This window comes from Agelaius tricolor, unplaced genomic scaffold (genome assembly GCF_023055355.1).
Source record: "Agelaius tricolor isolate 1412-34295 unplaced genomic scaffold, bAgeTri1.0.p SCAF_16, whole genome shotgun sequence".
NCBI lineage: Eukaryota > Metazoa > Chordata > Aves > Passeriformes > Icteridae > Agelaius > Agelaius tricolor.
Window position 1 is genome coordinate 18,128,411 of NW_027269276.1, and position 12,261 is coordinate 18,140,671.

Sequence of the window (12,261 nt, forward strand, 5' to 3'; positions counted from 1 at the left end):
CGCGGCCCCTTTAAGAGACTGTACCGCGGTCGCTTTAAGGGCCGGGACCCCGCCAGGCTCCGGCCCTCACGGTGGTGGGCGGGGCCTGCGGGGGCGGGACGCGGTGCTCAGAGTGGCGGAGGCGGGACTGGACGGTGGGAGCCAATGGGCGGAAGGAAGGGGGCGGGGCTCGGCAGCGTGCGGCCAATGGGCAGAGTGGAAGGCGACGGGCGGCCAATGGGCGGGCGCCGTGGCGGCGCGAGGAGGCCGGGGCGCGCGGGGCATGACGGCGGCGCGCGGGGCCGCGCGCAGGTAGCGGGGGGGCTCGAGGGGCTCCGGGCCTGGGGGGGACCCGGCACTGAGGGGGGTTGGGGCCGGGAAGGGCCTCGGGGCCGGAGGGTGCCGGGGCCACGTCCCTCCCGCCGCCGCCGCCGCCGAGCCGGTGTTGGCCCTCGGCCTGTCCCAGCCGGCGGCGCCGCGCTGAGGGGAGCGCAGAAACACCGATACCCCTTCGCCCATTCCCTGAAGAGACGAACCGGGTCGGGCCGGGCCGGGGAGAAGTCCCGCCGCTGCCCGCCGGCGACCCGCCGGCTTCGCCTGAGGGGCTCTGAGCGCCGGCGGGGATGGGATCTGCGCCGGGGCTGCCCCGGGCGCGGCCCCGGCGGTGGCCGAGAGCCACAGTCCCACCATGCCCCGCACAGCCCCGCAGGCCGAGGGTCGCCTCCCTCCGTGCTCCCTCCGTGCCGCGGGGCGCTCGGAGCGGCTCCCGGTGAGATGAGACCCTCTGACCTGCGGGCATCCCGGGACCCGGGTCTCGGCTCTGTCCCGCCGTGACCCCCCGGTTCCCGGGGCGGGGAGCACCGGGGACATCGCGGGAGAGACGCGCGGGGCTCCCTCCGGCCTTGACGTCGCGCCTCATTCTCTCCTGCCAGCGCCGCTCGGCTCCGGCCGTTCCTCTCCAGCATCCCGGGGTGGCTCCGCTCCAGCTCCGACACGCGGGACTGAAATGACCTTGGACGCCGGGACCAAGGGCAGCTCGCCGAATCCCGCCCGGGCTCGCTCGGGCCGCGGCCGCCCGCCCGCCGGTGCCTCCCTCCGCCTCTGAGCTTCCTGGGGTTTACGGGGAGGCGGGATCGCTGCCCGGCTCGCTCCGGCCTCCGCCGCGCGTTTCTCCGGCAGCGGGGAAGGAAGGGATCCAGCGAAAATCGCTCGGCGACGGAGGGGCTCGCGCCGGACCTTTTCCAGGCTGGATCCCAGCGCCGCGTAAGGGAAGGGAGACGCCGATCCCGTGGGAGGGAGAGGCACCGGGTTTCGCCTGGCGAAACCTGGGGGATCGGGGAGCCGGTGTGGGCAGGGAGGGGGTGTTAGGAATGGGCAAAGGGGCATCAGTTCGCTGGATTGTTTTCACTTTGCTGGGAACTTCTACATCAACCCTCTCTGCCTCCTCTCAGGAGCGCTGAACTCCAACTGGTTTTGTTCCACTTGTATTTTGGGACACTTGGGATGGTGAGTTTACCTCAGGAGCAGTTTGGTGCTGAACAAATTCTTTGAGGAGGGTGACGGTATGAACTGCTAGAAAGTGTTTTCCAGTGCTGGCACTGGAAGCACCTCTTGGAAGGGAAACCTCCCTGTGCCTGGAGCCCAGCCTTACCCTGTGCTCCCAAACTCTGGATGTGTATTATCCCTGATGCATCTAGGAGCAAGATCTAGACAGAGGAGACAAAGCAGCTCCTGCCATGTCCCTGCTGGGACTGAGGATGCTCCTCACAGCCCCCAGAGTCCCCCAGAGCATCCCACTGCCAGCACTGTGTCCAGGAGTTGTCCCTGATGGTGGCCATGAGAGGGAGAGAAAACAAGGATGCAGCACTTCCAAGTGCTTTCCAGCCTATGTGTTTTTTAATTTTAGGGGATTTCTGTGTGTTTGGTGACCTCAGAGGGGTTCTGATGCCTTTGCTGTCCCCGATCCCTGTGTGGTGCCCCTTGGTGTCAGCACCAGTTGGGGATAAATCTGCTCACCCGGATTAAGCAGTGCAGGCGCTCGCGGATTTAAGGGATGACGTGAGGGAAGCCAGAGAGTGCTGAGCTCTGGACAAGGAGGCTCCAGATCGGGTCAGAGCCCCTTTTCAGCATGGGAAAAGGGCAGATGAAGGCTTTGGTGCCTCCATGATAGGAGTTTCAGCCTCAGGGCAGGTTGGCATCCCCTGGCAGAGGATGCCTGAGGAGTCAGGTAGGGAACACACCTTTTGGTGCTATGCCAGAGGATGTTCCTGTTATTTGAGGTGCTTCTTGTTATTTGGTGCTTCTTGTCAGTAAGGTCTCCTTTCCCTTCTTGACACATCCTTTGACCTGAGCTCCTAAAAACCCACAACCTCAGTGTGTCCATCCCATCCCTGCAGTGCTTGGACTCTGGGCTGTGCAGGCAGGTCTTTGCCAACAGTGGCTGTGGGGATCCAGGAGCTATTTCGCAGCCTGTTTCCAACCACACGGCACCAGTGACTTCTGTTTGGTTCTGTGCCCCCATGGATGTGTTACCTGTTGTGGGAGCATTCCCTGTGCCTCCACCTGGGACTCAGACAGGCTCCATTGCACCTGGACAGTGTTTTGGTCGGGGCTCTGAGGCTGTGGGGATGTGGGAGCTCACACAGCTTCAGCTCTCAGCCCATTGGGCTGGGATCCAGTGCTGGGATCCAGCACCCCTATCCTGGCTCTTGCTGAGTTGGGGGGATTATTTCCATGGGTATTTTTCAGATGAGCCCCTCGGAGCAGGAGCAGGATGTGTCTAGGGCAGTACAGGTGGTGAAGGAGCTGCTCTCAGAGTAGAGGAGGTTCGGTTGGCTCCTCGGCCTGGGCTCTGCGGCACTGCCACGGCATCACCCCGCGGGCACCAGGCTGTGCTCCAGCCCTGCGCCTGTCCCGCCTGCTGCCGCTCATCCTGTCCTGCCGCCGCCCCACCTGCTCTGCATCACCCCCTGCCTAGTGACCCGAGTGCTTTCCCTGGAATAATTTCCTCTCCATGGCTCTGGCTGTTTGCTGGCTCTGCCTTGCCACCGGTCCCCTGGGATCGTGCTCTGCTTGGCTGCCAGTGCCGCAGCAATCCGGTGGTGGTTTGCCGAGGGTGGAAGTGTCACCTTTGTGACCTGCCAGGTGATAACCTGCCTGTGGCGCTGGGCCCGTGTTTACTTTACCTGCTGTGGCTGATAAGCACCTCTGATAACGTTCTCGATGGTAAATAACTGGCTCTGAGGTGCCTGGTGATGACTCTGCCCTGGGAAGATGGTGTTTGCCGACCAAGAGGAGCAGACCCTGGCTGAAATCCATCCCCCCTGGGAATTTTGTAGACATGTGGTTTTTCCCATCCCAACCTCCAGCCCTTAAGGAGAAGAGTCTCTGCTTTGGAGGCTGTTATCGCAGGGAGCCACAGCAATTTGGCTGCTCTGTTCCGAGCACTGGGGAGTCCCTGGCAGAAAAATGACTTTTTTTTTATCTCCACGTGACTTGAGAAATAGCAGAAATATTCTTGCCGTCCTTGAGCGGCTGATTCTGACGTCTCTGTGCAGGCTGGGATTGAAGGGAACAGATTTTACAGCTCCAGACCCCTCTTCCCCTTTCCCTAGGGGGCTGATGGGTGTCTCCTTGCAGTGCCACGCCGATGCACGAGAAGGCAGCTCCCCTGAAGAGCCCCGAGCCCAGGCACGGTCGTGAGAAGCTGGAGGTGTCCCACAAGCAGAAGAGTTTGGATTCCCTCGACGGCAGGTGAGGAGCAGCATCCCAGGGTCTGTCTGCAGTTGAGTGTTCTCTCTTTTCCGTCCTGCTGTGACTTTCCTGCTGCCTTCGAGCCCTGAATGCTGCCTGCCAGCTGGGGCAGGGCACAGGGGGGGCCCAACTTTGTTTTCTCCCTGAAATATTGTGGGTATAAAAGCAGAGAGGTGAAAGGGGTTTGGGGAAGGGGATGGTATTCCCACTGCTGAGGTTGTTGGTAGGATATTGCTCTCTTCATGGTTTGTCCTTCCATCTGTCCGTGGGATGGACATGGATGGATGTCCCTGTGCACAGCCAAAGCTGAGTCCACCCTCCTGCTCAGGCACATTCCTAAATTCCTGCCTCTGCTTTCCCTTGGGAATCCTTGCCCCAGCTGCTAAAGCTGCACATTTCCAGCTCCCAACCTGTCCTAAGCTGCTGCCAGGTCAACTCTGGGCTCCTTCCCCCAGAGCTGGGGTGTGTGTGAGGTACTTTGTCCTGGTGCCTTCACTGGCTCTCACCAGAGATCAGCCCTCAACAGCCAGTACTGACCCTCAGCAATGCCCAGTGCCACGATAAATCACGGAGACACCCAAAATGTGGCTTCCTGGGGGTCTCTCTTCAGTTCTGTACGTTTTTCTGTGTCTCATATTGCAGCACATGTGTTTTGGGGAGTGGGTGAGAGACCTGTGGCTCTTTGCTTACCTGGTGATGATTGTTTTTCCTTCCAGCCTCCGCCTGAACGAAGCCCTCAAGGATGAGGACATCAAGAAATGCCACCGGGAAGTGGTAAGCCTGTGGCTTTGGGAATGACCAGGCTGGAGTGTTGTAGCCTGTTGCCCCAGGAGGAGCCTACCTGGGGTCTCAGGTGTGGGCTGAAGGAGTCAGAGGCAGTTTCTGATGTGGGGCAGAGCATTTTAATTTCAGGAGACCTGGTGATGGTTTTGTGTGGCCTGTGCTCTGCCTTGCAAACGCTTCCAGGATTTTCCATCTAGAGCAGAGGAGAAAGTGGAAATGTTGACTGAGAGCAGTTAAACTTCTGTCCATTTGAACTTTTTTGCTTGTTCAGATTATGCCCAAACTAGATGGTTTTGGTCCATTTACAGATAAGAGATGTTCTGGAAGAGGAAGGAGTGACAGGAAGTGGCATTTTGCCTTTTCCCATGAAGGAAATGGAGGAGAAAAACATTTTTCAATTTCCTCAGAGGCATCTGGGAGGGTGACAGGGCCAGCAGTGGATTTGTGCTAGGAGCAGGGGGTAATGCCCTCCGTGTTCTCCTGGAATGCTCCCACTGGCACCCCCACCATCCCAGCATCCCTCTGGGAGGTGTCTGAGCCAACTGCAGCTGCTGCTGCGCCTTGATCCTCTTAGGGCCAGCTCATCTGGTGACAAGGTGCTCAGAGCAGAGGTGACCTTGTACCTGTGGGCAGGAGGGCTCTGCCTGCGCGGCTGCCACCAACCAGCCTTGCTGTGCCAGCCTTCTCTGCATCCTGGCAAAGCAGCTCCTCCCTTGGTGACAGCCGTGTCCCATGGGAGCATCCCGAGGGCAGGGGGCACAAAGCTGCCTTACAGGACCAGTTGAGCAGATTTATGGAAGGCATTGAAGCGCTTTGGAGCTTTGCCTTGGCCGCAGGAGCGTTTCAGGGCCGACCTGCCGAGCCTCCTGCGGCGGCTGCCGGCAGGCTTTGAAGTGGCGCCGGGAATATAAATAGCAGGATGGCGCGGCGCGATGGGCGCAAAGCAAGTGCTGTCACCGTGTCCCGGATAAGGGGAGAGGAGGAGGAGGAGGAGAGAAACCGCTGGGCAAAAGAAACTGCCTGCAGATGAGCCTGGCAGAGAACCGGCTCCTCAGCAGCCCCTGTAGCTATTAAGGGAAATGTTCATCTGGGAGGATGGCACAGCCTTCGCCGGGTGCTGGATCATCCAACCTTCCTCTAATCCGTCGGGGCTCCTGTTCCCAGCCCGGTGGGACCCCCCTGCGCCGGTCCCGGGTGCGGGCAGAGGGAGGTTTTCTTGCAGGACAGGAATTTTTGGGTCTCCTTATCGGCAAGGTCACCGGATAACTTTGCTCTGCTTTGCTTTCAGGCTGCTAGCAAGTACAACTCCCAGTACCACAAGCTGTTCAAGGACATCCCGACGGAGGAGAGCGTGCTGAAAGGTGGGTGGCAGGGCGAGGGATGGGCACAGAGGCAGCAGGATCTGGCACAGGCATTGCCACGGTTCTCTCTTTGCCTTGCAGTTTGCTCCTGCGCGCTCCAGAGAGACATCCTCATCCAGGGAAGGCTTTACATCTCCCCCAACTGGCTCTGCTTCTACGCAAACCTTTTTGGGAAGGACATTAAGGTAATGTGGGCACCTGCCCACCCTGGTCCCTCAGGGCTTGTAACCACAGCTTATCCCCTCCTTCACCCAAATCCCACCAAAATCCCCAGCAAAAACCTCCAGTAGGAAGGGGAGCACGGCCGTGCCTCCCGCTCTGATGATCTGTGGCATCAGCCTGGGGATACCAAATACTGGTTTGGTTTAAAATTCCCTGATGCAAAACCTCCTTCCAGCCGCAATGGCGCTTGAAGGAAGATCAAAGGTTTTAGGGGGGGTGAGATTTGAATCCCTCTCGGCTTTTCTTCTTGATTTACAATCTGATGTTTCCCCATTAGTCTTGTGGCTGACGGGGATCTTGGGCAGAGACGACTTCCTTTAAAACTGGGCTAAAGGATTGAATTATTTATATGTGATGCTTTAAACAAATACCTAAAGGAAGCTCGAGGTTTCAGCAAAGTTACCCTGCCAAAAATAACATCCTGCCTTGTTTTTCACCCTCCCTGGGCTTGCATGGGGGGCTCTCCTGGTGGGTCTTAGGGAGGCTGGCTGGATGGTGCTTGTGCTGTGTCCATCCTGGTGTTCCTGCCCTGCAGGTGGTGATCCCAGTGGTGTCTGTACAGCTGATAAAGAAGCACAAGACAGCTCGGCTGCTGCCCAACGGCCTGGCCATCACCACCACTGCCAGCAGAAAGGTAACACCAACACACAGCAGATGCCCAGGTCCAAACTGGATGTGGTTTGAGAGCAGTGAATGAAGCAATTCCCATCCCTGCTTAGGAAGTGAGAGTTGCTCTCTGTGCTGGTTGCCAGCCAGGGCAAACACCACAGCTTTGCTTTTGTTCCTGAATTTCACTTTGTTCCTGGACGAAGCAAAGCCCAAGTGAAACTCGGTCGAGCCTGACAAATCCCTGCCAGGCTCACGTAAAACCTTTAAACTCCTTAAACACAAGCAGGGAAAGGGTTTGGGCTGGCATTCAGCCAGAGCTGGTGGAAAACTTGGATACAGGGCTGCGTTTCCAGCTTTTAAATCCTGTTGGATGTTGTTGGCTGCAGTGAGCTGATGTAGTTTGTCCAAGTCCTCGCCTGCCTAGGTGCTGCTGCCAGCACTGTGTGTTGCCTGTCCCTGCCAGGGAGGGGGTTGTTCCTGCAGAATGTTGGGAGGCAGTTATTCCTGTGGAATCTGGGAGGTGGGTTTTAGCAGGGAGTGGCACAGGGCAGGATTTGGGCATTCAAAGCCATTGCATATCACCCAGGGGCTCTATGTCAGGCATGGTGAGTGTGGCCCTGTGTCTCTTCCATCCCTGGGGATGTTTTCTGTAGGTCCTGGCCCCATTTGCTGCTGTGTCCCTCAGGGTTGAGCGTGGGAAAGCTGTAGGAACAGCAACTGAGCAAGACTGGCCCCAAAAAAATCTGGTCCAGGTTTTAGCAGGCTGCAAAAATAACAGCAGGGAAGCTCCACAGGGAAATGCCTGTGGGGGCTCCTGAAAACGGGGAGATTCAAGGGCATGATGTCTCTGCCTGTCCCTGCCTGGGGAGAAGTGGAGTCAGGATGGGGGAAGCTCTCCCAACAGCTCACCTCTCTCTCTTGCAGTACATATTTGTGTCCCTCATCTCTCGTGACAGTGTCTATGATGTCCTGAGGAGAGTCTGCACCCACCTGCAGGTACCCACTCACCCACTCTGTGCCCCACTGTGTGTCCATGGCCCTGAGGCTCTGCACCTGCCCTTTGGGCTGAGCACAGCTCTTCATCACTGCCTCCAAGGCTTTGGACTGCTCCCAAAGCCCTCTCCAGCTCCCAGCATCCTCACTCCTCAGCAAGGGATGGGAAGAGGGGCAGGAGCCATGCCTTGGGCACATCCTAACCCTGTGGGCTTTTCTGGGTCATGGATGAGGCAGAGCTCTGAGTTTCTGCTCTCTCTCAGGGCGTGGGTGTGAATTATTTATAATCTGGTGGTAATACTCGTTCTGCCACTCTGCACATTGATGCCTTTTGCCCAGATCTAAAGTTTTAAGGGGAGGAAGAATGGTACAAAGTTAAAAAAGAATTTAACTTAAGTGAGGGAAGATGTCCATTAGCCCTTGAGCTGGAGAGGATGACTGTGGAGACCTCTTCTCCCTGACTTTGAAGCACATGGGAAGCTGTGCAGGAGCCCTGCCCTGCCCAGGAGGGTGTGTGCCAGCTGTGCCAGGGCAATGATTTGGATGATTCAGCCCTGTTGCCAAACTGAAGGACTTAATCTTTGAAACGTGCTGGGCTCTGCCCAGATGTACCCTTCTTTTTTTTTACCCCCAATGTTTTATCCTGTCCATGGAAGCCCTTGGCTCAACCATGGCCCCACCAGGTTTTTGTGATGGGAAGCAGTGATGCAGTGCCCTTTTCTCATGCCCCAGAACAGATTATAAGTTCTAGCAGCTGCTCTTCACAGTCTCAGCAGAAAAGCCCAAATTCCATTTTGTGGCTGAGGCTGAAGCAAGAGAGCTGGCACTGTAATGCCCCATCCTTTCCTCCCCATCCAGGTTTCCAGTAAGAAGAGCTTGAGTCTGAAGGAGCTGTCAGAGGAGCCGGACTCTGTGTCACTGGTGAGGGTCAGGGCAGCTCTGGGAGAGGAGAGGAGAGACCCCCCCCGACCTCATGTGGGTGGAGAGGGCCTGCCTGGTGCCCTTGGTGGGTTTGACACTGTCTGGTGGCTGCTCAGAGAGTTGGGAGAGAGCTGGTTCTTCTGTTGGTGCCATCAAAGGGTGCAGGGATGTGCCTGTTGCCATCACAGCTTGTCCTCTGGGACCCTCATCCCAGACTTGGCAGGAGCAGATGGGTCAAGAGGACTGGCTGAGCACAGCCACTGACTGTTTATAGACAGAAAAACTTCAGAGTGATGTGGAAAATGCCACTACTCTGTTCCCTGATGGCTGATGCTGTTCACAGCTGGGAATGTTGGATAACAGGCTGGGAATGTGGCTGAGTTACCCAAAAATCTGCAGGATGAGTAGGATGGGGGGAGAGGGAAACACCTGCTGAACCATGGCATGATCCAGGAGCATGGGGGCCGTATCCTGCACCTTTGGAGCAGGGTCTCTTCCATGGCTGCTGGCCCTGAGCCTCGGGCTGGGTGCAGGAGGTGACAGTTGGGGTGCACCAGAGGGTGACAGGTGGGATGTCACCCATGGTCTGGTGACATCCCAGGGGTTAAAGGCTCATTTCAAGGGAGTGAATGGTTTGAATCAGGAGTGACCCAGGCTGATCTGGTGCTTTGGTGGGATGCAGCCCTTTGGCAGCTCCAGCCCTGGGAACTCTCCATTGGGGGAGTCCCTCTCTGTGCCAGCTGCCATGCCATTTGATTTGTTGTCTTTTTGGGGCACTTTTTTTGGCCCTATTTGGGGCATGCTGGAGAATTCCAGCTGACTGCTCTGAGTTTCAAGGGTGGAGGAGGCAGCAGCTAGAATTTGGGGCAGGTGTGGGGGGCATGGGCAGGTCCTTCTTTGGTAGTGGGAACCTGCATTCCCATGGAGCCATCATGGAAGACCAGCTCTCCCTCAGGAGGATGTTTTGAATGTGCTGGTGCTCCATGGAGATACTGTAAGGTTTGAGTTTGAATCTGACCCCACCATATCTGTGGCACTGCTGGTTTCATTCATGGCTCACCAGGACTGTTCCCACAGGAGGTGATCGTCCCCGAGGGTAAGTGGAGGAAGGTGTCACCTACCTCACTGTCACTGTCACTGCCAGATGCCAACTACCAGTGCATCCACCGGACCTCTGTCAGCAGCCTGAGCACCAAGGAGAGCTCCTTCACCTCTGAGGAGCCACTGGTTTCAGGTGAGGGGCATCAGTTTGTGCCTTGCTCCACGTGGGTGATAACCTCCATGAAAGTGTGTTCATCCATCTGCTGCTCTCCTGCAGGGGAATTCTGCCTTACAGATTAGGCTGGGAGTCAGCAATGCAGTCCTGGGGATGGGCTGGGGTCTCCTGGCTGCAGGATCTGAGCCCATGAGGGAGGAATATTTGATGTTTCCTGGTTGCTGGAGGAGCAGGAGCAGCAGCCAAGTGTGGCTGTGCCACTGACTCCGGGTTTGCTTTCAGAAAGTGCAATAAATACCGAGGAGGAGCTGGAGGTGGAGCAGAGCTGTGTGGCAGAGCTGAGACCCTCTGACTACCAGCTCCTGAAGATCTTCATCGTGCTGTAAGTGTGCCAAGGGTGCAGGGAAGCTGGGGGGACACTGGCAATGTCAGTCTCAGTCTCAACTGGGTGTTTGGCTTGTTCCTCTGCTCCCAGCATCTGTCTCCTGGTGGTGTCCTCCTCGTACCTGGCATTCCGCATCTTCCGTCTGGAGCAGCAGCTCTGCTCTCTGAACCGGGATTACCTCTCCCGCGGGCACAGGAGGTGAGGCACCCTCAGGGACATGTTGGGACACACAGTGGAGGGACATGAGTGGAGGACTTGAAGGAATGTGGGTGCAAAGAGGAATGGCTCCACTCTGATGTGTCTAAGGAATGCTCTGTCCCTTATCCTGGGCCTGCTGTTGGGCTGGCCAGTGACAGAACCCACAGTGCCATCTCCAGACCAGAGGTGATCCCATCAACTGCTGCTTTGAGTGACTGGGAAGTTTTGCTGTCCCTAAGATTCTGGAGCTTGGGAAGAGGTTTCCTCATAGGTTTGGGCTTGGTTCTCCAGTTGTAGGAAGCACCAGGACATTTCTTTGGAGCTGGGCTGTTCCTGGGGACTAAGGCCATGGGCATCAGCATGGGATGGACAGGGAGGGGAATCTCCTTGGGCTGAGGACATCAGAAGGCACTGGGATGGGGTAAGGAGCCTCTGCAGTTACTCATCCCATCTTCCCCACTCCCTGCTTGCAGGTGACCGTTCCCCAGGTGCTGGCTGAGGATGCACACTGAGGTGGTGGCTCCCTGCCCACGGCTCCCGGTGCTGTGTCCTCCCAACCATGGCTGTTACATTTGGTCCGGCTTTCCCTCGGCTGGTAAAATGGGACCAAGTATTTTCTCTCTTCCTTCGGGCACTTGCTCCTGGTGGGACTTTCCAGCCAGGTTCTGGCCACCAGTGCCAACTCCCCATCCCACTGGAAACCTGTTTTCTCCCTGGGACACTGCTGTGCTGTAGCACTGGACAATGGCTCGGGGCTGCCGAGCACTTGGACCTTCCCTTAGGACTTGCTGCTAAGATGGATGCTGGTTTTTATTTCAGGCTTGTTTATTTCTTGTTAAAAGATGACCTTGGGCTCACCAGGAACCCCCAGAAATGTGGATGAGTTGCCACTGCTGCTCTGGGAGAACCCACCTGTTTGTCTCAGTATCCCTGGGAATGTTCCTGGAAGAATGGCCCTGAACATAGGGATCTGTGGGGATGGGGAGAAAGGTCCCACTAGCCCTGTGGGGTGTCATTTATCCCACACACAAGGGAGGGGGTACAAGCCAGGGCTGCCCAGCCCTTCTCTCCTGGAGCACTGGGCTCAGAGGGGGGGATGTGTGTGTGTGTGTGTGTGTGTGTGTGTGTGTGTGTGTGTGTGTGTGTGTGCATCCCTTGCAAAGCACTTTAAGGTCCCCCAGACCAGGTGTCCTCTCTGGGGTTCACACCTGGCCCAGGTGAACTGCTTGCTCCATGAGGACGCTGGAAAGGAGCCCATGGCTGGCACTGGGGAATGTCCCGGGGTGCAGTGTCTGTGCCCTGGCTCGTGTTAACCTTGTCACCACATGGAGCTGAGTGCTGCAGGATCTGTCTCACAGGATTTGTCCCTCAGCCCCCCTGGGAGCACCCTGGGGTGGCAGGTGGTACCGGTGTGATTCCTTTCTTTTCCTGTTTTTTGGGGAACTACAAGTGCTGACGGGGCCAAATCCCGGCGCCCTGGGGAAGAGCTCGCTGCTCGCTCCGGGCTTGGAACGGCTTTTAAATGGAATTACAATAAACCCAGGATTTTCTAGCACATCACTCTCTCTTACCAGCGTCCTCCACAGCGGTGCTAGGCTGTGAGCCCCAAAACCGGGCACCCCAAAATCTCTGCTGTCCCAGTGTCCCTTCAGGACGTGAGTGACATGGGGACAGCCCGTCCTCTCATGGGGACAAGGGGACAGGGATGCTCCCGACGGAGGGGCCAAGGCGGTTCCTGCACTAGATGGCAGCAGAGACCGCGGGATGTGGCGCGCTGGTGGCAGGGCCACCGTGGGGACAGCGGTGCCGGGGGAGGGAGCTGAGTTTCAGCCCCGCCCAGC

At 57.4% G+C, this 12,261-nt stretch overlaps 1 protein-coding gene across 3 annotated transcripts; it reads left to right on the forward strand.

Moving 5' to 3' along the window:
- The first annotated feature begins 171 nt into the window (after positions 1–171).
- GRAMD2A (GRAM domain containing 2A) lies at positions 172–11,975 on the forward strand. 3 transcript variants are annotated; one of them, XM_071441952.1, is made up of 13 exons: positions 172–291; positions 912–1,242; positions 3,594–3,732; positions 4,449–4,506; positions 5,804–5,876; positions 5,958–6,061; positions 6,634–6,732; positions 7,632–7,703; positions 8,559–8,621; positions 9,699–9,855; positions 10,120–10,219; positions 10,313–10,420; positions 10,894–11,975. In XM_071441952.1, the coding sequence occupies exons 3-13, from the start codon at positions 3,629–3,631 to the stop codon at positions 10,895–10,897; spliced, it is 942 nt and encodes a 313-aa protein (XP_071298053.1). In that variant the 5' UTR covers positions 172–291; positions 912–1,242; positions 3,594–3,628; the 3' UTR covers positions 10,898–11,975. The 3 variants fall into 3 exon arrangements, with proteins under 3 accessions (XP_071298053.1, XP_071298050.1, XP_071298051.1); XM_071441949.1 differs by having other exon boundaries at positions 3,619–3,732; XM_071441950.1 differs by lacking the exon at positions 172–291 and adding an exon at positions 351–748 and having other exon boundaries at positions 3,619–3,732.
- The last annotated feature ends 286 nt before the right edge of the window (positions 11,976–12,261 follow it).

Bases quoted from the DNA above. Each gene is read 5' to 3' on its own strand.
- GRAMD2A (XM_071441952.1), top strand. From the start codon at position 3,629: ATGCACGAGAAGGCAGCTCCCCTGAAGAGCCCCGAGCCCAGGCACGGT. The intron at 5,877-5,957 runs GTGGGTGGCAGG...TTTGCCTTGCAG, and splicing joins GGAGGAGAGCGTGCTGAAAG to TTTGCTCCTGCGCGCTCCAG. The intron at 7,704-8,558 runs GTACCCACTCAC...CTCCCCATCCAG, and splicing joins GAGTCTGCACCCACCTGCAG to GTTTCCAGTAAGAAGAGCTT.